A 26272-nucleotide genomic window follows, 5' to 3' on the forward strand; every position below is an offset into this window, starting at 1 on the left:
CTCACCCAGGCGCTGCCCTCAGTTTCCCCAGCTGTGTAATGGGGCTACGGCAGCTCCTTCGGCCCCGGGTAACCGCCCGGCCCCGCCGCGCGAGAAAGGCGAGCTGGCGCCCCCGGCTGCCGGCCTCCAGCCCACCAGGTCCTCCTCCCACTTTGGCTTTGGCCTTTTGTACCGGCCCCACGTGACCCGCCCGGCCGGCTCTTCCCTCCTGCCCCGCCCCGCCCTCCGGCCGTTCCCGGCTCTCGGCCGAGCTCTTCCCGCTCCTCGGCCGCCCCCCTCCCGCGCGGCCCCTTCCTCCCCCTCCCCCTCGCCTCCCTCCCGGGCTGTTCCCGCGCCCTCCCCCAGGCAGCCGTTCCCTCGCGACGCTTCCCCTCCCCCCGCGGCTGTTCCGCCGCCTCGCCTCCCCTCCCCCCGGCCAGAGCTCACTGTCTCCAAGATGGCGGCCGTGTCAGTTTGGGGCATCTCCGCGGTCCGGCCCGGGGCCCCGGGAACCCGGCGCTCTTCCCTCCCGGTAAGTAGCCGAGGGGCCACCCCCCGCCGCCCCCGGCCGTCGCGCCCGAGGCTGAGCCCCTCTGGGGCCCGGCCCGCCGCCCCGCGGGGCCGGTGGCCGCTGCAGGCCCCGCCGCGGCCTGCGCCGCCTCCCGCTGCTCTGCGCCAGGCCTCGGGCTGGGGCGCCGCGGCCGCCCCCTCGCGCCCGGCCGGCGCCCGGCTCCCCCGCCCCGCGGCCCGCGCGCCGCCGCCCCCGCCGCCGCCGCCGCGGGCCGGGCCCAGCCGGGGAGCTGGGAGCGGGGAACCGGGGAGGGGGCGGCGGCGGCGGCGGCGGCGGCCCAGGCCGCGGAGCCTCGGGCGGGCCGTGCCGGCAGCCGGCTCTCCCTCTGGGCGCGCCCACCGCCCGGGCCCCGGCGCCGGCCGCCCGCCGCCCAGCCCCTCCGCCCGCGCTCCCGGCGCTCGCTCTCGGCCCGTGCGGCCGCGCGGCGCGGGGTGACAGCGGGCCGTGTTGTGGTGCGGAGGGGCGCACGTGCGGCGGTGTGTCCGCCCGGCTGTCAGCCCGGGCGCCGGGGGCGGGCGGCGGGCGCCTGTCAGCGCGGCCCGGCCGGGCCCGGCCGCCTGCGCGCCCAGCCGCCGCCGCCGCCCGGGACCCGGCCCCGTGCCGCCGAGGCTCCGGGGGAGCTGGGAGTGCAGATGGACCGCTCTCAACTCTTTCACGTGATTTCATTGTTAACTTAGTCCTCGGGTTCCGTCCCCGGCGAAGGGGAACAGCCAGCTCCCGGTTGGCAAGCCTCGGGCTTGTGCCGTTTCAAGTTTTTAAAGTTTCTCGCTCTTTAAAAAGAGAGCGCGAAGAAGTGTTAGGGGGTGGGGAGTGGAGGCCGGGGAAGGACTGTCGGGAGCGAGCTGTGCTTTCTCTCCAGCCGCCGGCGTACTTTGGGAGAGTTAAAGTTCAAGTCTGCAGGCGCTTTACTTTCTGCAGACCTGGAGACCGGTGCGGAGCCCGGCCCGGGAGACCATGAGAGCCTGTCATTCATTCTGTCACCTGCGAGCTTAATCGATTAGGACAGGCCCAGCTTTTAAACGCAAACTGTGGCTTGTCATTTAGTTTAGCGTTAATGTCTCCATAGTGAACTTTTTTTGGAGTAATCATGCTTTGATTTCTGGCCTCTCGAGACTCTCACCAAAATGAAGCATAGCCCTCTCAGGGGGCATCTTTTCAGTCAACTAATTTAAAAGTAAGTCTTGGCTCAGACTTGAGTGTTTACTTCAGCCTTTTCTTTCTCATCAGAGTTAATAGTACTATCAGTTTCCTGATATCTGTTAGGTTTCCTTTTGATTTTAGTGTCACTCTTAAGAATAATTGCTGCGGGAGCCGTTTTTCCGTCATTGTTTATGTTGTAATGTAAATGCTCCTCAGATGAGAGAAGTTCTTAAAAAAACACTTCAGTCAAGTTAAATTTAGTTTTGGAAGCAAAGGAGTTGTGAGATGCAGAATTCCTTATTTTGGTGATTTTAAAAAGGGTTCTTTTCTGTCTGTCAGATTCTTTTGTCGAAAGAGTATTGACTTTGATCCTGGAGAGACATTGTCTGTCCATGTCTGTCTGTGTTTTATTCATTAATGTTCGTTTCAGGACAGCACTCCTGCCTGAATCTTTATGAGATCGTCTCCTCTTTAGGCTACAAACAGGCAGTGCACTTTTTTTTTCCTGTACTGTACATTTGATGTAGTGTGTACATTTGAACCCAGTGATTCTGCACCCTTCTCATTTCTAGTTTATCTGTAGATTGGCTATGAACATTTTGACAGTTATAGGACTCCCTCCAGTATATTGAATGTTATTAGGAGAAGCTATCAGCACATGATTCTTAAAATTTCAATGAAACTGGATTATTTTAAATTTCTTTAAGCACTTTTCAAACTGTTTTCAGGGTTATTTTTGTTTGCATTTGGAATGTTTAAAGGAACGTTGTACTTAAAATGTGAACTTGGTTTGTATGCGTTGTATTTGTTGTTTCTTTTAATATATGAAATAGTTTAAATTTTCTCCATGGTTTTCTGTCTCTCTTACTGATTCTTTTCATCCAGTCTGAATGTCTAGAACTTTGAAAGGTGAACGATTCACTCTTAACTTTCATTGCAGGATTCTTTCTACTAATCCTTTACTTGCTGAAGTGCTGAATAGTTTCTTGGGGAAAGATGTCAAGGACCAGTTTCAGTTCATAGACTGGTGAGCAGAGATTGTGCAGTGCAGAATAGCCAGGTCCCTCGGTTAGCCTAAGGTTGTTCATAGTCCATCTCATCTTGTTTCCTCTTTGTATCTTAATTAATCATCTTTTTCCCTTTTTTTCGTTGTTCCAATGGTTTACATACACGGTTGTTTTGGAATGTTGTTAGAAACACGTGCCAACTCCTACAAGTGCTCAATGAACACTTGCTGTTGAGTGCTTTAAAAACTAGGATGTTTCAGTTACAGTTTATTTACAAAATGGGCCTTGATAGAAAACTGACCTTGTTTTAATGTTTTAATTGTTTTTCAGGCATAAGATGCACATTTTTTTCTGCTGGGAATGAGATGTTCTTGGGTTCTTACAACTTTATGAAGAGACTCATGTGTTGTGCTGTTGAGAAATTTGTTGGGAAGTTTGAAGACATTTCAGATAACAGGTTGTTTTGGTTTCTGAAGTAAAAGTGGGGAGGCACTCTATTTTGTGAAAGGAGGAAGGACTCAGGCCAGAAAACTTGTATGCTATGGTTAACTGGTTCCCAGCCTCCGGGAATCTTGTTTTCCAAGGTGTAAAACTTACTCAGCATCAGGATAAGGGATAACGACTCTATGGATATACAGAATCCTTCACCATGGTAAAACTCGCTAACCCGCTGTATACCGAGTGGATTTTGGAGGCCATCAAAAAAGTGAAGAAGCAGAAACAGCGTCCTTCGGAAGAAAGGATATGCAATGCAGTGTCTTCATCCCATGGCTTGGATCGTAAAACTGTTTTAGAACAATTGGAGTTGAGTGTCAAAGATGGAACGATTTTGAAAGTCTCAAATAAAGGACTCAATTCCTATAAAGATCCTGATAATCCTGGGCGAATAGCACTTCCTAAACCTCGAAACCATGGGAAATTGGATAATAAACAAAATGTAGACTGGAATAAACTGATCAAGCGGGCAGTCGAGGGCTTAGCAGAGTCCGGTGGCTCAACTTTGAAGAGCATTGAACGTTTTTTGAAAGGTCAGAAGGACGTGTCTGCATTATTTGGAGGCGGTGCCGCCTCTGGCTTTCACCAGCAGTTACGATTGGCTATTAAACGTGCCGTTGGCCACGGCAGACTCCTTAAAGATGGACCTCTTTATCGGCTCAACACTAAGGCGACCAATGTGGATGGGAAAGAGAGCTGTGAGTCTCTTTCCTCTTTACCTCCAGTGTCACTCCTTCCACATGAAAAGGATAAGGTAAGAATGGGGTATGCATCAGTGTTCACAGAGCTGATGATGTGGCCACATTTCTAGGAAGTTAAATAGAAGTTACATTTGGTGTTTGGGGACATTTGTGGAATGATCACCTCTTGTTTTTTATTTGTGAGTTCTAGGTGTGAGAACTCAGTAGTTGCTAATTGTTCTGATACTTTGAAATATTCAATGCCTAAGATACAAAGTGTAGAGTATTGATCTACCTAGAAGAACATTTTTAGATTAGAATTGAAAAGTGGCATACAACTTTAAAACTGTTACAGAGAAGCTCTTGTAATACTTAACTGCTGCAATATATGAGCACGAAAATGCTGGAAACTCTTAAGAACCTATCATCTTTCTTTTTTCCATTTTCTTGCAGATTATCAGACAGGAATGAGGCTGATTGTCCTGACCATAGTAGTGGCGAGGCAGATTTAGTGATTCTTATTTTTGCTGTTTGTATTCTAACTTTTTGTCATTTATAATTTTTTGCATATGATGAAGTCCTGAATGTTACTATTGACGACAGGTGTAGCTGCATGGATCAGGAATACAATATCCTATATTAGTAAAGTTCTGGGGAGTTGGGAGTCTTGCTACACAAATGGTATACCGTAAGTGCTGTGTATTTTATGCTTTTATTTTGTGCAGTTGAAAGTATGTATTCTTCACAGTAAATTTTGGCCTTAAATAGATAGTCGAGGATGAGAAGAGTTTTGTTTTGTTAGGAGCTCTTTTTCACATTGACCTAGTGTCTTAGCTGTGAATTTAAGTGCTCTGAATTGTAGTTTTGTGGAGAGTGGTAGTATTTTAAGTTGTTTGACACCTTAGTGTACACTAGTAACATCTTCATTTTGCTTAAGATCATAGAGGCTACTTCTAGGATGATAAGATTGTAAAGTTAACATTGAGTGTATTTAAAAATATTTGAGATTTGATCTAAATTCATTGCAGTTAATAACCCATCAGTAGATTTTTGTTTAAATAGCAATTGAAAATTAACAGTATTTTTTTTCTTTTTAGATGAAGTTTTTAGAGATCTATTTTACAGTTCAATTTTCCTTGTAAACTTTGAAATAGAAGTATTATATTACTGTTATTATCCTTAAAATGATTTTGATGGAGTCATGAATTGATAGTCCCATTCATAAATTGGTTCTGTATCATTTGAGCATTTGTTAAAGGTGTGTATTAGAAATTCAAGGTGGACAATGACCAAATTCTACTATCAGTGCTTATCTGTGAGAACTATTTTTTGATCACATATGACTGAAGTTAAATGAAATACAACGATTGATTCAAACAACTGTTATCAAATGATCTACAGATTTACGGCATGGAAACAGGAAATAATTTATAGTTTAGAATGAATTCAGTGTCATATCTGTGAATTGGGTATTATACATTCTTGTTAGAACACTGGGTATTTGTGTTTATTATAATTTCCCTTACTTGAATTAGATACTTTAATTTTAAAAAATATTGGCCATACATAAAATGTCAGTTGTGCCTATTTTTTTTAAAGGTAGTCAGTATATAGTACAATGTAGGACAAATCTGAGTTCTCTCACCCTAGGATATTACTTTTGAAAGCGACTTTGAGAACCATCTAATCCAACAATCCTTATTTTGCAGCTGAGCTGAGATCTTTGCATTAAGAAAAAAAAAGTTTAATCCAGTAGAGATCTGCTGATTTGCTTTGGTTGGAAATACATCTTTGGTTACATAACTTTAATATATGGTGTTCTTAACTGAAGTAACTAAATTTGGAGTGTGCATTTGGGAAAATTGAGTTTCATCGAGTAACTTCCATACATTTGTACTGGTCTGATTGGAAACCAGATTTCATGATATCTGCAAAATTAGAGTTAATAAGATCTGTTACATATTTTTGAATGGAGTCTCATTTTCAGTGGTGACTTTCCCCAAAGATATGAAAAGCTCAGATTCAAAATCATTACAGTGAACCCTAGGGCAAGGAATTATTCCTCCTTTGAACAGATTATAATCTGTTCCTTTTATTGTATTTAACTACTTCTTTTTTAAAACTATCCAATCAATTCTCATATGGAATTGATTGATTTATTGTTATGAACATAGATAATCTCAAAAAAAAATTATCCTGAGTGTATTTGACAGTGGTGGAGACAGGAAAGTGCATGCCAGTAGTAGTTTCACTTTCAGGCATGCATTAATTCAGTTACTGGTTATTGAGCGCCTACTGTGGGCCAGGAGCTCTGCTTGGAGCTGAAAGAGCGTCATTGTCTGGAGAACGCACATACATCTATCTATTGGTCTGCTCAGCCGTGAGGTGAGAGAGGAAGTTCCTCTTTACTTTTTTTTTTTTAATATCAATTCTAACTTTTGATTTTGTGTGTGTGTGCACACGTGCGCGCATGTGTGTGATATTAAGCTTTGGAAGGAACTGTATGTTAGATTTTCAGCAACTGCGTGATTCTTGTTTTGCTCTTTTTGGTGAGATAGCTGTGTAGAAATATTTTTAAGAGTTTTTGTGAAGACACTTGAACTTGTGTGTTTTCACGTTGATAAATAGGAGAATGTGAAGATAAATCTGTGATTTAAAAGTTTTATCCATGTTATAAGGGAAATTTCTGTGCTAGCTTTAGGCTGTGGTAGTTTATGATGAGTTTATTTAAATTAATGATAAATATTTTATACTCTGTGCCAGGCATCACTTTATAGCTGTACATGTATTAACTCATTTAATCCTCACACAGCTCAATGAGAGAGGTACTGCTATTTAACAGATGAAGAAACTGAGGCATAAAAGAGGTTCAGTAACTTGTTCAAGTCACAAAAGTATTAGGTGACAGAGCTAGGCTTTGAACTTGATCAGTCTGGCTCAGGAGTTGGTAGCAGCTATACCTGCTGCCTCTCGGGGGTTGTTATGTATAATGCCTGTCACTGCGCTCAAGTACAGGATTATAAGGTCCTTGGTGTTAACTTCATAGCGCATTCTCTAATTGTAATAGGACACACCCCCCTTCCCCTTTCCTATTTGCATCCCTTTTTTCTCTTCCTATCATAGAATTCTAAAATTCGCTTTGAACCAGTGGTAAGAATGTATCAGAAACCAAAGATTATGAATAATCTAGTTTTGTATACCTGAGGTCTATACATTTAAAAAATAGTTTGATCTACATGATATTTTACTTTTTTCTTAAAAATATTTTCTTTGTTTATTAATTTTCATTTTGAGTGTCACTGAAGCCTTCTAATTTGTAGTTTGAAATTGGTTGCATGGCTGTAATAGCATGCTTTCATTTGAGACAAAATATTGCTTTCCCTTGAATTGTGGGATATAGGTGAGGGTGATAGCGTGTAACTGGTGTAAATAAAAACTTCCTCCTTGCAAATTTTTTTCTTTTTGAAATATAGACATTACTGTAAGGTAATTTGTTCATTTACTTCATTTATTCATTATTCATTCATTAAGCATTTAGATACCTACCATGAACAGTGCATTAGGATTTAGGTCCTGTTGGAGATTAAGGCTGACAGCATAGAAATGTGAAACTTTTTTGCAATTCTTTTTTTAGTTTATGAAATATAATTTTTATTCTTTTTACATTCACTATGTTTCCATAACAATGAGATATTGCGGATCTCTGAGAAAGAATGGGATGTTTCTTGGGTGGGGCTAATTATTATTTGAGATTGTAATGGCCCAGGTCAAAGAATTACTTTAGACCTGAGTCTTGGAAGGATCTGTTTCCCTTTCAGGAATAATTTTCACCTTCATTTCAAATTTCTGGGTTCATTTTACACACTCATAGAATAATTTACTGGCACATCTATAGTTTATGTTCCATATTACTAGTCCAGAAATCTATTATGGTAATCAGTCAAATCAGGAGAGCATTGTTGGTCTGTGGAGTATTGTTGAACAGAATTACATTTTGCTGAAGCATTCTAATTGGAAAGGGAAGAGAAGGTATTTTCAGCCTAGTGTTACTGTTTAGGTTATTACTCAGGTGACTTGGAGCAGAAAGAACAAATGATAAATCACTAGCCTTCTAATACAAGTTACATCTCAATTCAGTAAACTCTTAGTAGAGTCCAAATTATTTTGTGTTACTGGAATTTGGTATTTTAAATTCATAGAATAAATGGGGCTTTGACAGCAGCTTTCGTTTTTGATATAGAAATGCTGATGAGAATGGAAATACGTTTTCAAGTTACTGAGAGTTAAGAATGATAGTTTTGATTTAGCTATTTGAAAATGGCCTTTATAGTAAAATTGTTTCATATTTTATATGATAGAATGGTGGTATGATAAAGATGTTTATAAATGTAAGCTTAGTAATGTCATTTTCATATGTTGTTGCTATGATACTTTATAGTAATTGTGCTATTAAATTCAGGGGTGTGTTGACTGCTTGACAGAACAATTGTTTACTTACAAACACACATGCACCCACACGCACCAAAAAACCTGAAAGCAAAAGATGCTTCATAAAAGTTGAGAATAGATAAATTAGTAGTAAAAACTGGAAGAAGTTCTCAATTTAAAGTATATTTTAAGATTCCTTATGAGAGCATACAAGCAAGTGTATTTTATAGTATAGTTATTAGGAAACTTTTTAAGTTGCAAGTTTTAATTCTTACATTGTAGGGGAGGGAATGGAGGATATCAGCTGTGTCAGTCTCTAAGTAAAGAAGGATTATTTCAGAGAAAGTTATCCTAACCATAAGAAGTTGACTTTATTTTTCAAGTAATGGCAAGAACACAATAACATGAATAATGTAGATTTTTGTAATGTTACCGAGTTTGCAACTGATTGAGGTCAGTAATTATATTTTCTTATGTTATAATTAATTACATTGATTATGATCACAATTAATTTTACATTTCTTACATCATTGTTTGAACCATTTTTTGATGACTATTAAATGTTCTGGATCCTGAAGAGAAGCTGGCTGGAAATAAAAACTTGTTACTAACAACTCATTGAGGTGATTAAGAATAAATGTGGTTAGTATAAATTGACATTGTCTAGCAGATCTGTTCTTACAAAAAAAACACAGAAATTTAAAAATAACTCAGGCAAGGATATATTTCTAATGCAGTATTTGTTTAAATACAGTTGACCGTACAGATACGTTTTTGGTCTTCTAGTTGGCCTGTGAGCTTTGTGTGTTTTGGTAATTTTCAGCCCATGACCCACCCGGGAAGAAAACGTGAGCTACTACAGCAGCCTTTGACTTAGCCATTGCTAATCAAAGCTTGTATACCCAGCCAGTGCGCATGACCTGAACATTCTTCTTACACTTACAGTTGCTAGCACTTTGCTCTTTCTTGGGCCAGCTTCTAATAAAGTGAGGAAATAAAGTGAGGGAATTAATGAATGAAGTCATCAGATACTACAAATTGCTTCGGGAAAAGAGCCCTAGATGATCTAACCATCTTGACCTCTTTCTTTGCCCTGTATCAGGAGACCAAGGGAATGAAAGCAGTTGCTTATAGAAACCTATTAATAGCTAACATTTGTTAAGGCCTGACCGTGTGTTGGGCACTGTTCTGAGCGCTTTAACATGTACTTTCTTATTGAAGTCTCAAAAGAACTTTACATGGTTAAGTTTTATAGGCATAATATATTTATATAATAGCTATTTAATAATATAAGTTTTCATTATGGCTTCTCATAAAACACCAAATGGAAAATAAGTGTATGCAAAATACATTATCTTTCTTCTTATTCTGCTGCCTGTTTTTTATTCAACTCATCCTGACACATGGGCCATCCTGTTTTACATTACACTTACCGTTAATACTATGAAAGCAAATAGATAACAGGAACTGTTTGATGAATCTGGGGAAAAAATGTATCATTCCAGGCCTCTTGAGGTTGTAAGGCTCTCCTTCATGTTTTTTCCCTTTCTGTTTAGAATACTGGAGAAGTATATTTACACTGACATGGTTCTTAGCTATGTGAGAGGACTGAATCTGGGTGCCAAGTTTGCTGGTTAAAACAGAATTGAAAATATTTTTTCCTAGTGAACTGGGAACGGTCTTTTAAAGGGATGGTAAATACTTTTTACGCTCTGATTTAAAATATTTAAAAAACCGAATAGATGTTACATTTTGGAATTAATTAAGGGCCTCATTCTGGTAAAGTTGTTTACCAGTTGGCTACTCAGGGGTGGAGTCAGTTCACAAAGGATCTGCAGCAGATGAATTAAACGAGCAGCGACTTCACCCTTCTGCTTTTCCCAGCTGGAGTAGGATTAGGACTCATTCAGCTGCAGCTGGTTCCCAGGAAAACCTAGGCTGTTTCTTCAGGTTTTTTCCTTTGACAGGAAAGTCATAGTTCCCAACAGATGGCTTTCATCAGCACTGTACATAACTCTGTAAATTCAAATCCAGAGAATTACTTTCAGCTTCATTAGGGAACAGGTGAAGAGATAGTTCGTAGTATGGCACTATTTGGTTTGGGTTGAAATTAAGCACGGAGATTATAGGAGTGTAGCACTTAGATTTGCAGAATGCCATTCTGGGTCAAAGTAGTTTTTTAACCGCTAGGAATTAAAGAAAAAGACCTGCTTAAAAAAAATAAGTCTGGTTTCAGTGTTGATTAATGTCTATTTTATAGTTGGATTATATTATGCTTACAAATTATAGATAAATTTTTAGGAAAAAAGAATAGAATTGTTTGCATTTTGTAGAATTTTGAGCCAGTAGCAATCTTGGATAACAGTGATTCTAATCTTATTTCACAAATAGAGAAACAGAGGACCAGAGAGATTTAAGTGTCTTGTTCAGTGCCACCTAGCAAGTTGATCACATCTGGGAGAAGTGGTTGGGCCCTTCTTGGTTCTGTGCTTTTTTTCATTAGGCTGTAGTACTGCTTTATAGCATCAGAGAGCAAGTATTATTAGTGTATAAAATAATGTTAGAAGTTGTTTCCTTAATGGAAACCATAGAATAAACCCTGGTGTAGAGAATTTTGGTGGTTTTTGTAAACCACAAGTATGTAAATCTGCTTGTTTCGGTGTTTGAAGATAGCTAGCTGTATACACATCCTAGAAAGTCGAGACTTTTTTTTTTTTTCTTGGAAAAGACTGCTTTCTTATGGCCTGAATTAGAAAGTCTTCCTGTTTTAAATAAATATTAGAAGAATGTGTTAAACTACCTTAATGCCAGAAGGAAAAGTACTTCTTGAGTTTTGGGGGGAAAAAGTCCACTTACAGTTAAGTCTGATTTTCAGAAAGTCTCCAACACAGATGGTGTCTAAGTGACTTAGGTAGTTGGTTCAAACTTAAAATGTTTAAGACTGAGATAGAAGGGTATAAGCCTTTCTATTAATTAATGAAGTAATTCTCCTTAAAGGCATTAAATATGGGTGGCCTAGGAGTATACAATTTCCACTCATTTTTATATATATGTAATATCTTGGTTCTGGGTGATTTTGTAATGCCAGTAAACAAACCTTACAGGGAAGGCAGCAATAGGTCATGTTTTTTTGTTGTTATTGAGTTTTTCTTCTTTAGTAGTGGGACTCCCCCCACCCCCTGCTTTTTTTTTTTTTTAGTCTTTATGATTAACAGTTCGTCTTTGCATTGCTTTTACTTTGTCATAAAAGTTAGCAAATACATTAGAAAGTGGCAAATAAAGGTTAAGATTGGGGGCAGTTACTTATAAAATAATTGGATAGAATAGTATGGCACTATCTGCTTTAGGGTTGAAATTAAGCATAGAGATTACAGGAGTCTAGCACTTAGATTTGCAGTAGGTGGTTTAAAAATTATTGGTAAAATTTGTTAGTAGAAAATGACTGCTGTAGAAAAACAATCTGGCAGCTAAAAACTTAAAATTTTTGTATGTATGAAAGAAGACAGCTGATTCCTTTACCTTTTGTGTGGAAGACATGGGTTCCAGGTAAGTGGGGTCCTTACCATGCTTGTACTGTGGGCTGCTGTTTCCTCCAGGGGATTGTGAGCTGTAGTTGCCCTAAGAGCTGTTGTTCAGTGTTGGTTTTCAGTCCTTTTGGCTTAGTGGAGTGCAGGTTTTCCTTTTTTCTTAGTCATTGGCTGCAGCGAAGCATTTAACTCCTGAGTTTTCAAGAACCCATAAGAGAACTCTTGGAAGCATTATTACATTTCTTGGTGTATCTTGAGTGGGATGCTGTGCTTTCATAGTCTCCCAGCTTTTCTCTCCAGGACATCTTCAAATGGCTGATAGAGTTTAGATCCTCTTTCACCATTTTCCTGCTTTAGTTATTTCATTTATTCTTATGCCAGTCAGTTTTCCTTTAATTCTGTAACATAAATCTAAAGTCCGTTCTTTCTAAAGCAGTGGTTCTTGACACTAAATCCACTTTAGAATTGCCAAACCAGCTGAAGTAGACTCTAGCAATGGGGCCCAGATTTCAGTTCGTGTGTTTGTTTTTTAAAGTCTCCACGTGCATCTGATATACAGCCTGGGTTGAGAACGGGCTCAGAACCAGCATGGCCTGTCAGGGGAGCTGGCTGAGAGAGTCAGGGGACAGTTATCTAGTAATTAGAATTCAGACCAATACCCGAAGCAACACCCTTCACACTTACTCTTGTGAACACACTTTGAACCCAGGACAGTGTACTTCTGGAAACCTTCATTTTGTTCTGTCCCACTCCCTCACTAGAACTGCCCTGATTTTCCACCATTCTCCTCACTCCTGTGGCACCTGCTCTTTTATCTCATCAAGGCCTCATATGGTGTGTGGTTAGAAGACGTTTCCCTATGTGATTCTGATGGGTGGCCCCTTCCCACCATGAATGCTTTTCTCCTAATTGCTTGACTGAAGGTTTATCACTTCAGTTACTCGCTTTACGCTTGCATCTAATTGGCAGACCCCAACCTTGACATTAAGCCAGCCATTCTCTCCCTGATCCTCTAAGGGTCTGTATTATCATTTTGAAGAAAATTGCACAAACCATGTGGTGGTGTGCCACTTACAAATTTGTGGCTTCTAATCTCAGCTCTGCCCTCTGCTTAGGGATGTATGTCTGTGTCTGCAGTCTGTTCTTTCTGCAGCAGCCCTTTTGCTTTTCTCATTTTCAGCCCACACTCCCATATCCTACTTCATAGAATAGACTCCATCCGGCCATATGAGCTCATTCAACTTTACCCTCCCATACTAACTCAGACACATCTGTACTTATTTACCCCCCTTTGCTGCCCTTTAGAGGACATGAAAGAAGTCACTTGTCTAGAGGTAGCATCTCCGTTCATGTGTAGGATCCTGTTCTCTCCTGTCTTAGGGGCCTTCTTCCACCAGTGGTGTTCTAGTCTTTTCACTCTTTGCCTCTTAGCAGGGGGAAGTCTCTCCCATCACACTAGAATAAAAACAAACAAAAAACACTGCTCCAGATCCTTCTCTCCATCTACACACCCTGTCTTTTCCCCTTCATTTTGGAACTCCTTGAAAAAAAAGTCTGTATTTGTGCCCTATCTGTTGCAACCTGGCCTTTGGCCCTGGAACACCATTTGAAACAGCTCTCGTGGACTGTTTTCAGTCTTTATCTTAAGACCTCTCAGCAGCATTTAGTACTTGGACACCATTCTCTCTTCCCTTGGCCTCTGGGGTCATTCTTTCCTAGGTGTCTTCCCTGATTCCTCCCATCTTTCTGGTAATTCTTTTTCAGTTTACTGGCATTTTATCTTGTCCCTGTATCTTAAATGTTGGATTTCGTAAGGTTCTGTTCTTTGTCTACTTATTTTTATCTTCCTAGGTTATCTCTAGACTTAACTTCTCTATTCTGATGACTAAATTCATATCTTAGTCCAGATCTCTTTTTTTGAGCTCTGAACTTGTATACCCTGCTGTGTAGTGTCTTACTTACCTCAGTCTGTGCAAATTCATGGTGACCCAGATGGAGTTCGTCACCCTCCTCCAGCTTGCACTTTTGGTTTCTTACTGTGATGAGGCATTGCTGTTAACTCTGATTCCTAAAACAGAAACTTTGGTGCCATCTTCTGCACCTCACTTGCACCTCTTCTGGATTCAATTCTAGTCCATCCCCAGTCTTTTCTCTTCCACTTCTGTATCATCTCTTAATCACCCTCTTATCCATGCCAGCCGCTGCTCTCTTGGTGCTGGTCCCCATCATTTCTCTCCTGATTTATTGTAGCAGCTTCCTCACTTGTTTTCCTTCCTCCAGTATCATCTGCCTCCAGTCCACATGATTGCCAAGAATGATCTTATTAAGAAGCAATTAAGAACACAGGTTCCAGAACCAGACCATCTAGGTTTGCACATCACTTGGCACTACTCGCTTTATGACCATGGGTAATTTGCTTAATCTTTCTTTGCCACATTTCTTTCTGTAAAACGGGAATAATACAGTGCCTGTCTCATAATGAAGATTTAATGAGTTAGTATGATGGAGCTTTGGCGATGATGGAATGTCCTGTATCTGTGCTCAGTGCAATAGCACTAGTCATACGTGGCTCTTGAGCTCATGAAATGTGGCTGGTGGACTGTAGAAACTGAATTTTAAATTTTATTTAATTAATTTAATTGAAATAGCCACGTATGGCTAGTTGCTGTTGAACTGGGCGACACGTAAGTCCAATGCTCTATAAATGTTAGCTATTATTACCGTCTTTCTAAAATACTCCCTTCTCTGCTTAAGAGCATTCAATGTCAAATTCTGTGGTGTAGTATATGTGATTTTTACCCCCCCTTCACCTCATGTGTAGCTCCAAACTTGTCTGCTCCTCCTCCTCCATATGCCCTCTACCTTCCACGATACCAGTTGGCAGAGTGTGGTCCAGGACCAGAAGTAGCAGTAACGTCACTGAAAACTTGTTTGAAGTGCAAATTCTTGGGCCAAGTTCTGGGCCTACTGAGTCGAACTAGGGGTAGGGCCCAGTGATTGATACATTAACAAACCCTCCAGTCGGTTCTGATGCATGCTGAGGTTTGAGAAGCACTACACGTTCCGCGTGGAGTTCGTTAGGTCCACCTTGTTTTCTCTTGCACCTGTGTTTTTGTCCTGTCAGGAATCCTTTTCTCCTTCACATTTAGCTCTTATTTAACCTTGAAGATTTAGCTTGGGCACATCTGTTTCTTCCTTGGCACCCATCTCGCTTCCAGGCTGACTCAGAGAGCTCCCTCCAGGCCCCAGGTGTCCTGCACATTCCTCCATCCTAGCCTGTTTCACATTGTGTTGTTGCTCTAGCCTGTCTCTCTTACTCGATAGTGACCTTAGGTCTGCTTTTCATCTTTGTACCCCGGCCGTCTAGTGCAGTGTCTGGTGCTTTGCAAGTATTTATGGGACATCTTCAGGTGCCAGCACAGTGATTGGGTCCCAAATGAAGGAGATACAGTCTCTGTAACTGACACACTCAGTGATGAGCGCTCAGAGTGGGTAAAACAGTGCTGTGGCAACACAGAAGAGGGGGTGGGGAAAGATAGGGAAGCCTCAGAGGAAGTCACATGTGAGAGGTTAGTGAGCGGGGGAAGCAAATGGGTGGGGTGGGAAAGAGCGTGGTTCCTGCAGAGGGAACTGCATGTACAAAGGCCTAGAAGCAAAACATTGTAGGCCCATAATAAACGTTTACTTAAGTATGGAGAAAAAACCAAATCATGTCTGACTTTTAGATCTTGGTTTTGAAGTCATTACCCTCCCCAGCATTAGTTAGCATTTTACATGTTTTTGCATTTTTAAAGCAGGTTTTACACTTGGTATCATGCTTTCTTTGAGCTGATGGTTAAAGGTATGACAGAGTAACCTCCAAGCCAGCAGGATACATTTATTTTTTTCTCCCCTCCCACCAACCCCCTTTTTTTTTTTTTTGCCTTTTAATGGTAGAAGAAAGAATTTGTTTTATCTGAAGAATTATTCTACAGGGCAAGTAACACAGCAGTGGTAGCAGAGGTAAACACATTCCTTTCATTGCATAAGAATAGGCCAAGATTTTAAAGCGAGCACCTTCAAATTTAGGGCATTGAGAAAGCGCATCATTAGGAAGGCTGAGAGGCGGCCAGTGCGACAAGCCCTGTTGTGACTTCTGCAGCCTGTCTGTATTGCCCTTTGGGCCCTTGTTGCTGCCCCCCTAGGCTTCCTGGTGTTCTCATTAAGCCTGCACTGTGAGGGCATCAAGGCCTTGGTTGAGGTGCTGTGTGGGCTCCCTTGTCGTAGCTGTTGAATACCTGCTTCCGTCTGTGTGGGGCTTTATGTATGTACTTCTCAGTAAAAACTTCACCTTTTACTCTCTCTGAATGCTTTACAAGTGGGTTGCCTCCATTATCTACTAACTTTAAGGAACAATAAAAAACAATTTTATTTCTGGTAACTTCACCTAAGCAGAGAACTCTTAACTTGAGCCAGGAAAGCTAGGGAAGGAAAAAGAAAGTCTTTTTCCCTAAAACTTTGTGTAGGTGGTAATGACATGTTTTTGAAGTGTTCCACAGGTTTTAAAGAATTTTGCTTTCACATATTTTCTTTTGATGAAGTACTTGTAGTAAGGTAGGCAGTCGCCATGCTGTGGTGGCCAGGTTTTACTGATGCAGAATTGCATGGTAGTTAAGGGAATAAATAGAACTAGAACCCAGGTTTCTTAAGCAACATTAGGCTGCCTCTGGTTCATGAAAATGACAAGCATTGAAAAAAAGTGGGTGCTGCTTTAGCGTGTATTACATACATATGTTAAACCATTTATCAGATCATGTGTGTTATTAATCCTTGTGTCCAGGTCTTGGCACATTGTAAGATGCTCAGAAAATGTTTGTTGAATGGAAGCTCTCAAGTTTAAACTGGAAGAGGGAATGATAGAAAACAAGTTTTGCTTTTTTAAATTATTAACTCTGTTAATAATGTGCCCAAGCTAAAATTAGAAGCAGAACCATTTATCCTCTCAAAATATATAGATAAAAAGGGAGATCGTTTCAGATGTTTGTGCAAGTTTGACACCTCAGCTGAAAAATACTATTTGCTACTTCCTTCAAGGTAATATTTTTTCTCTGGTACCCATATAGTAATTTTAAAAGTTTAAGAAATTGTATTTTCCCAAGGATAATACATTCATTAGTATATACAGTTCAAAAAGTACAAATGAGAATTTCTTGAAAAATATCTTCTAACCCTTGTTCCCTAGCTAGCCGGTTCTCCTCCTGGGAGGCAGCCGGTGAGTTTTGTTTCTTTTTCACCTTTCAGAGAGATTCTGTGTGTATATAAGCAATCACTTTATAGATGTGTTTTTCCTTTTGCCTTTTTTCCCACAGTTGATAACATATCTTAACATACTGTTTTGCACCCTACTTTTTTTTTTCTCCCCACTTAGCAATATATCTGAAGTGTATTCCATATCAACACATAAGGCTTGGTGGTATTTCCGTGTGTGGGTGTACCATAATTTACATAGCCAGCCCCTTGTTGATGGACATTTGTTTCCAATTTTTTTGTGATTACAAACGTTACTCAGCTAAATAATCTCCTTTATACATTGTTTTACTTACAAGTTCCTAGAATTAGAATAATTAGACATAGAATGTGTCTTTGTAATTTTGGTATTTCTAAATTTCTCTCCGTAGAGATTCACCCTCCTTGTATGAGAGACTTGTTTCCCTACACCCTTGGCAGCGTGGTTTTATCAAAACTTTGATCTCTGGCGGTCTGCTGAGTGACAAATCAGTATTCATTTTTGACTCCATTCTTTCACTCTGATTGGAGTGTGCTCTTCCAGCCTAGTGACCAGAGATAACTTCTGATCTGTATTTCTACTACTAGGCTGTCTTTAGCCTAATTACTTAAAAACATACGATTCTTAGAGGTACTCAAAAAATTTGTTGGTGTTTTTGTTTTTAAACTGTTATTATGTTACTTTAAGAAATATCTTGGTCTTTTTGCTGAATCTCTCTTGTAAACAGTGGCTTATACTGATAGATTTCTATCCTGCGGAGTGAGGCACCCCCTCACTCCTCAGATAAAAAGCCTGTTGCTGTCTACTGGTGGCAAGGAAACTGTTTTACCGATGGTATGGTATGACCTTGTTTGTCAGTCTTTTTAAGTGCATATAATGTAGTACTTGTATTTGAAAACTTAACATAATTTTGAATGAATATTGTATACTAGATATTATATTTAGGTCACAACCACCATTAAAGGAAGATTGTCTATTTTATAGAAGAAACAAAGGCTCATAGAGGTCAAGTGATTTGCCCAAGGTTGTATAGCTTTAATATACATGCTGGAGTGGAGAGGCTGGTGGAGTGGCCAAAAGAAAAAAGCACTGTGAATTCAGAGTTTAGATAAACTGAAACTCTGGTAAATTGGTACAGTCATTTAAAGTACTCCCTGAATTGTTATAACATTAATTCTGATTAGTTTGGGGCTTATCTTTAAGAGTGCTTATCTCAGCCTCATCATTTACTTTTTGTTTGATCTTTAAAGTACTTTGCTCTCCATGAGCTTCGGTTCCTTTTCCATAATAGGGAAGTAATAGAACCTGATCACCCAGGGCACCAAGCAGCTGCCTATTGAAGATTGTTTCATGCCAGAGCAGCTCATAGCTCCAGTGATTTTTTTTTAAGCCTTTGTCTTCAAAAATAAACAGCAGGAAGTAGTGATTTCCCTCTCCTTTCTCTAGTAAAACAACAAAACAAAACCAAACAAATAATTTATTAACCCACAAAATATTGCCATCATATTTTGAAGACTGAAGTTTTCATGAACATGTATCAGTTTTTACAGGACACTGAAGCAGACATCTAGACAGCTTAAAAAGCATTTTTCATATACTCTGTAGTCCATTTAAGTTAGGATGGATGTTCTCTGGTCGTATTCTTTTGAAACAGGCAAAGTGTTTGACAGTCCCCCATTTGGCCCTATGTTTTAAGTAACAGTATTTCTCTCTCCTCCCAGTAAAAGAACAACAACAACGCGCCCCCCTCCCGCAACTACGCCCCTTGGTCAAGTTGTCAAAATAGGTCTTTATTTAGTATCTTGAGGTTCAAGATTAAAGATGAAGCCTAAGAGCTGTTCTTTTTCCCCCGCAAAGCTACCTGGCCCATAGTGAGACCAAAACTAAGGGCTTTAATATAATTAAGCACTATATTGGATAGCACTGCTTCTCAAATTTTCATCTGGGGATCTTTAAAATGTGGTGATACTCTGCTCTCAGTCATATGGGAAAGCCAGGGAAATAAGAACAATAAGATACGAAGCTGTGATGGGTCATAAGTCCAGGGAGCTCTGAAAATTTAAGTACAAAACCTGCTTTTTAAACAGATTTATGAAGATACTGAAACTAGGTTGTCTGATGTATTGACATCTAAGTTCCCAATGGGTATAAAGTAGAATTCTGATTGAATTGTTTGTTGATCTAAAACAGATGTTGGCAAACTTTTTTTTTTTTTTTTTTGTAGAGGACCAGGTAGTAAATATTTCAGTCTTTGCAGGCCTTACAGCCTCTGACCTAATTACTCAGCTTTGAGTAAAGGAGCCATAGACAATATGTAAATAAGCGAGTGTCTTCCCATCAGGCTTTACTTACAAAATGGGAGGTGGGCTGGGTTTGGTCTGAAGGCCATAGTTTGTCTATCCCTGCTCTAGAACAGCAGTGTATTACACTCAGTTGTAAGATGTGTTGAAAATAATTTAAAGTAATGAATGATTTGTTTTAAAAATTGGGGTAGTTACCTCTATAATAACACCACTGATTTATTTGCATTCAGATATGCTGTCTTGGAACATGAGTTGCTCATATACCTAGGGATACTCCGAGAATATGTCATGCATGTGATTGTCGTTTATCATGAGTATCATTGGGAAAAGAAGGGTAAAGAACTAAAGTTAGTGCCCCTCAAGAGCAGCCCAGACACCTGCTTCCCCCTTTTCTCATCTGGGGAAAGAAGCCATGACAGGTTCGAGGGGCTAGGAAATCTCAACGTGGCTATACCGTGAAGCTCTGTAAATTGCTTTTTCTGGCCAATGTTGAAAAACATGTAATGCCTGGATCGGAAGGGGATGCTGTCCTTGGGCACTCAGATCAGTTACCATCATTTAGGGTGGTGAATAGAATTTGGGCTCTGGAGTTTGCTTTCTGGTTTCACCGCTGAACTAGTTGTGTGATCTTGGGCAGAGAATTTAACCTCCTTGCCCTTCAGTTTCTTAATGGGATCATGATGGTGAACATAGTTGTGGAGATGATACAGAACACTGCTTGATAGTACTGGTAAGTAGGAGGCCCTTAGCTGTTACTTTCCCTCCCTCCTGACCTGCCTGCAGAGCAGCTTATTATGTATGCACTGAGGAAAATTAAGAAAAAATGTTCTTGCCATGTAAAAATGTTAAAATTCTCTTGGAGGTAAAACAGTAAAAGAAGAGCACTTTCAAAATAACATGCATACAAGTGTAAGGCCCTTAATAGGTGAGGGAGTCTTAATTGTAGAACTAAAAGTCTTAGGAATTCCTACAATTTGAACCCATATTTTAACAGATGAAAAGAGATTAAATGACTTCCCCTAAATATCTGTATGTTGTCTTTGTAGACAAATAGAGAGGAAGACTCTCTAACATTCGTCCATTAACCAGATGTTACTGACTCTTGGTTACGAATTTCTTTATCGCTAATCTAAATTCATCTTATTTCATTGTAGGCACCTAAAAGCTTGCTCTGCTTGTTTGAACACTTAGTAAATGTTGACCCAAATGTTTCTGACTTCAGCAGAGATGGAGAGTAACTGTAGTCCTGACTGTAAATTAAATAATGTTGATTTCCTTCATGTTGCCACTAGGAACAGTTTCCTAATGGTATTTTTGTACCTCTTTAATCAACTGACTTGGGTTTTTTTTTTTTGCAGAGCTTAGAATTTACAATTTACTGTTGGTCTCTCTGAGCTGTATTAGTAGAAGGGAAAGGTGATACTGAATACTGACAAGGCTCCCAAAATTATACGCACATGCACACACAGAGTAATTGCTGTTTAGCGGCTTTAGTCATGCTTCTGTATCTGTCTCCTGTTGCCTTAACTCAGTTCTTTTCTCTCTTGGGTTATTGCAGTTCTTTCTGCTGGTTTTCCTTCATTCATTCAATAAACATTCCTGACATATGATAAGTGTTGCGGATTAAGCAGTGAACCAGATGAATAAAAATGCCTGCCCTCGTGGGGTTTATATTATCTAGCTGACTCCAGTCTAGACTTCTGGAGCTCACCTCTATATGTCTGTCTGATTTACTCTTTCTACAATATCATGTCTTCCCTTTGTTTAGAATCCTCAAGTCTTATGGATTTCTGTTACCTTCTGGGTAAAATTCAGGCTCCTTATGCAACTTCATCTGTGCCACACTCTTCTTAACCCATTGCCTTCCGACATACTGCAGTTCCTTGTAGACTCCACACTGTCTTGCCTTTCAGTTTTTATAAGTATGTGTCTCTGCTTGGAATGTCATTCTTTTAGATGTTTCTCCAAACAAAAATGAAAGTAGCTAATAGCATCTTCTACCTTTTTTAAAAAATTGAAGTGTATTTGATTTACAATATTGTGTTAGTGTCAGGTGTACAGCAAAATAATTTAGTTACACATATGAATGTATTTTTTTCAATTCTTTTCCATTTTAGGTTATTATAAGACACTGAATATAATTTCCTGTGTTACACAGTAAATCTTTGTTTGTCTATTTTATGTACAGTGGTGTGTATCTGTTAATCCCATACTCCTAATCTGTCCTTCCCCCTCCTTCCCCTGGTAACAATAAATTTGATTTCTGTGTCTGTGAGTATATTTCTGTTTTGTAAATAAGTTCATTTGTATTATTTTTCAGATTCCAAATATAAGCAATATTATGTAATATTTGTCTTTTTCTGTCTTACTTCACTCAGTGTGGTAACCTCTAGCTTCACCTATGTTGTTGCAAATGGCAAAATTTCATTCTTTTTTATGGCCAAGGACTGTTCCATTATACACACACGTGTGTGTATACCATACCTTCTTTATCTGTTCTTCTGTCAGTGGACATTCAGGTTGCTTCCATGTCTTGGCTGTTGTAAATAGTGTTGCTGTGACATTGAGGGTGTGCATATGTTTTCAAATTAGAATTTTCATCTGTTCACATACCCAGGGATGGGATTGCTGGATCATATGGTAACTCTATTCATTTTTTAACGAACCTCCATACTGTTTTCCATAGTGGCTGCACCAATTTACATTCCCACCAGCAGTGTAGGAGGGCTGCTCCCTTTCCTTCATACCCTCTCTAGCATTTATTATTGGGCTAATCCTCATTTTTTAAGCCTCCTTGACCTGCCCACTACCATTACTGGTTTGGTGAGGTGACTTTTCTTTCTGTATGAACATAGCAGACACATTCTCATGGTTACGTTAGACATGCTGATTTTTCTCCCTGTATCATACACTCTGCCTGCCTGTTCTACTGGAATTAAAGGCAGGAGTGCTTTTTATTTCTTTGTTTTTCAGTGTCTATCAAGGGGCCTGGCTTACAGTTTGAAATATCTGTTGAGCAAGGAATGAAATGCCTGAGCTGCTATCGCAACGAGATGACTGGAGAGTGTTGGGGGTTCATTCAGTAAACCTTTGAATTTATGAAGTGCTTACTGTGTGCCAGATAGTAGAGATAAGTAGATAACCTGCTCTCACATAAATCAGCACTAAGGCCGACAACTTTGTTATTTTCACACAGGCTGTCCTTTTTATTATACACACACACATGCGCGTGCGTGACTGGTAAGTCATCTGTACTGTCAAGTCTGCAGTGTCAGTGGTATTTTTTCCCTAAATAAAGCAGTGCTTTAAACTATCGAATAGAGACTGATAAAAATTTGGGGATCCACAAACCATGTTAGGATCATATGAGGAAGGAATATGAGTCTTGGTTTGTCAGAATACCTTCTGTGGACACCTTCTGGTAAGATTAATAAGAGTGTCAGCATTCAAACTGGCAGAATGGAGTCAATAGCTTGGAAGAAAATTCTGGAGACCAGAGTGAAATAGTCTTTAAGAATTACTGTATCACTGAGAAGTGAGTGGTTCAAAGAGTGATCCTGTACAAATAAACCAGAACCACCAACAAAAAATGAACACTGACAGCTCCGAACCGGATAGTGATTCAGAAGAGATGAACTCTGAATTCAAAAAAGGTTTAAGAATACTTAATTCATTTTGCTTACATTTTTCTTTCTTGATTGCACATTGATGTAGGATAAAAATATGTCTAAAGAAGAGCATTTTCAATAAGTTTACATTAAAAATTTAAGTAATAAAAGATTTTGGCAAAAAATTGGGGGGAAATGTAAGTTTTGCACCCCTCAGAGATCCAAAGTCATTTGGATAGTTCAGTAACATACAAAGTATTTTTTGAACAACTGTGTTTGCTCATTAAGTCATTGTATTTATTATCTTAAAAATATGAAGGCTTGTAATGTTTTCTACCCCCTAATTAATAAAGTTTTGACCTTTAAATGCTACCCTTGGAGAAAATTTTCTTCTGTCTACTTCCCGTTCCACCCTCACCTTTATAGAAGAGTTACCTACTTGTTCTCACATTTCTTCTTTTTAAAAATAGAGTAGTCAGTTTTATATTGCAGTTCTCTTTGAATCTTATTTTACACTTTGACTTTAGTGTCTGTAACCATTAATCTCTCAATCTGTTCTACATTATAGAGATGTTAATAGTTTTGTGTGCTCACGCTGATGTTTTCAGTTCAGGGACATGTGCATATAAATCTACTGTTTTGAAAAGGATTCTTAAAATGTTCTGTGGGTCTGTTTGTTATAAGGAAAAGGTTTAATTAATCTTTGACTAATGAGCCTTGAGGTTAATTTTTATTGCTCACTTTTAATACTAATTTTAAAACAATAAGTAGAAGAGTTATGTTTCCCAGATTGCTTCCTTGGTACATGAGTTCCTGAGAGGAATCCCTGTCACAGTAAGTTTAGGAACAGTGCATATTCATGGTTCACATAAGCATATTAAAGGGATTGGGAACCCTTTTAAACTGTGCTAATAACTAAACCTGTTTGTATAAGGGAGGACGACTCCCCTTCTCCCACCTCTTACTGCCCTGAGACCTGTTTAGGAAGCATGGCTGTTAGGCTTTTTTCTGGGACTCTCTGGTTTTTTAAAGAACTTGGCCTTTTGTTTGTTAATAGCAGTTAGAGTCTTTGCGCTTGCCTGCATTTGCAGTAAAATATCTATGGGAGTTACTTAGAGGAAAAAAGGAGCCAGTCAATTTCAGCTGGAAAAACCTGTGGCCAGGGTGACTGTGTATCTGTGAGCAGAGTCTTTGCTGTCTTTCAGTTCTTAAACGCACATCAGACTTGTTGGCTGTTTGGATTATTGGAGCAACAATAAATTGTTTAACTCAATTGTTCATGGCATTGGAAGGGACAAAAAGATGTTTAAAACAATGTTGTAATTCAGTTTTTTTTAAAAGAAAAACCTTCAAATGAAGAAGAATACTTCTTGAACATAAGTGTTTATTTTAGCTCAGCCTTTTTTTATTACCTGTTTCTCTGTTGAGAAGATAGGATAATTTTTATTCCAGGAGTTGAAATGTGTCTATAAAGCTGTACAGGAAGTTGTGAATTGGTATAGAAGGCCTTTTAGACCTGCTAATTTGTAAGCACCTTGAAGATAAAGTGATCAGCTTTGTATTGCTCACAGGCAAATACTATTTTATGGGTAACAGTAATTTGTGTTTGAATTTAAGGCAAGAAAGCCTTTGTATTCAGTTATCTAGTGCCTGTGTGTCTTGACGTGGTTGATCAACTGGGATTGACGTTAAATGCTATTGTGATGTCTGGAAGGTTGTTTGTATAGTTGCTGCCTGATGCGTCTGCCCTCCTCGCTTGCTCTGCTTTCCCCAGCTCACAGGGGCTGAGGGATCTGGCTGTGGACTGTAGTCCTGCTTTCTGTCGCACAGGGCTGCCAGCTCGAGTCAGGATTCTTTTTAGTACAGAAGGGACACAAGGCATGGCCCCAACCTCACTGGAAAGATTTTTTGTGGGTTTTGATGTCAGTGATATATCAAAAGGTTTTGGTATGTCCTTGCAGATGACATTGGTGGAGCATCTCTGACTTTGACTTGGCATTTTCTGGCTTCTCTGTTAAACTTCTCGTTGCCTTAACATCGCTCTCCCCTTATGCCTTGGCTCAACCATTTGAAATAGTCTCGAGGCTTAAGGATGAGGAAGAGTTGGAGAATTATGAACAGTGTTTCCTCAGCTAATGAAAGAGACCCGAACCTAAAATCTAACCTCACCTAATCTAATCGTGAACTGAACCTGTAAGTAAAATTAATCACTGCACACACCAAAATATATTATGGGGTCACGTAACTGTTCCAGCTTCTGCTTCAGTTTCTGTCTTATGTGAAGTTGCCTATCCTAATTAAGAAACATCTCTTGTTTTCTTTCTTTTTTTTTTTTTGGTATGGATATAAAGATAGAGGCTTGCTAATCTGCTCTCCTCCCTGCCCATTTTACCCTTTTCTTTTTTCTTAAATTCTTTGCTGCTGTTTTGTCCTATCTGTCCTCATTACTGTGATTTCTGCCCCATCCCCAAACAAAAACCAAAACCGATCATGCTGTGGATTGAAGGTGTATGTGTTGATTTAGTTTTATATATTGAAAAAACTTAGTAGCTTGAGAATTTTCTCTGTGTATATTTTAAGAAAGAGCATGGCCCTAAATCTCAAGCCCAAAATGTGGCTGTTTTTACTGGTATATTGCCTTCAATTGATTTTTTATGGGATTTGGCCCTGGGTAGCACGAGCATGGGCGCAGTGACTGTGAATGGCCGATACTGGCCGATGACAGGACTGCAGGGCTCTCCCGGATTTCCCTTTGCTCTGTGCGGTGTGTATGGGACAGTTTGGTATCTCTCTCTCACTCTCTCTTTCTCTCTCTTAACTGAAGTATAGGCCATTTACAGCGTTACCTTACTTTTTGGTGTACAGCATAGTGATTCATGTCCGACATCCCTTTTTCTCACACGTCACCTGCAGTCCGGCAGCAAACCCTTCCAGCTCTGCCCTCAGAGCAGGGTTGGAGATTTACGGCCCCAGCTACACCTGGCCCCCACCTCTTTTTATATAGCCTATGGACTAAGAATGTTTTAAAAAAATTTTTTTAAGTAGTTGAAAAACATCCAAAGAAAAATTATATTTCATACATGTGAAAATTATATGGAATTCAAATTTCATTGTCTATGTAAAGTCTTACTGGAGCACAGCCATATTTGTTTGTGGCTTTTTTCACACTTTACAGCAGAGTAGTTGCAACTAATAATGGCCTGCAAAGCCCAAAATATTTACTGCCTGGCCCTTTACAGAAGGAGTCTGCCAAACCCTGCTCCAGGGT

General features: G+C 40.0%; 1 protein-coding gene across 1 annotated transcript in view; it reads left to right on the top strand.

Moving 5' to 3' along the window:
• Positions 1-374: 374 nt before the first annotated feature.
• The window catches only part of KAT6A (lysine acetyltransferase 6A), a 97421-nt gene continuing 71523 nt past the window's right edge, over positions 375-26272 (top strand). The window contains 2 exon segments of the mRNA XM_072950195.1: positions 375-511; positions 3028-3946. Coding sequence (XP_072806296.1) covers positions 3347-3946 — 600 coding nt within the window. The 5' untranslated portion in view covers positions 375-511; positions 3028-3346.

Source organism: Vicugna pacos, chromosome 26 (assembly GCF_048564905.1).
Source record: "Vicugna pacos chromosome 26, VicPac4, whole genome shotgun sequence".
NCBI lineage: Eukaryota > Metazoa > Chordata > Mammalia > Artiodactyla > Camelidae > Vicugna > Vicugna pacos.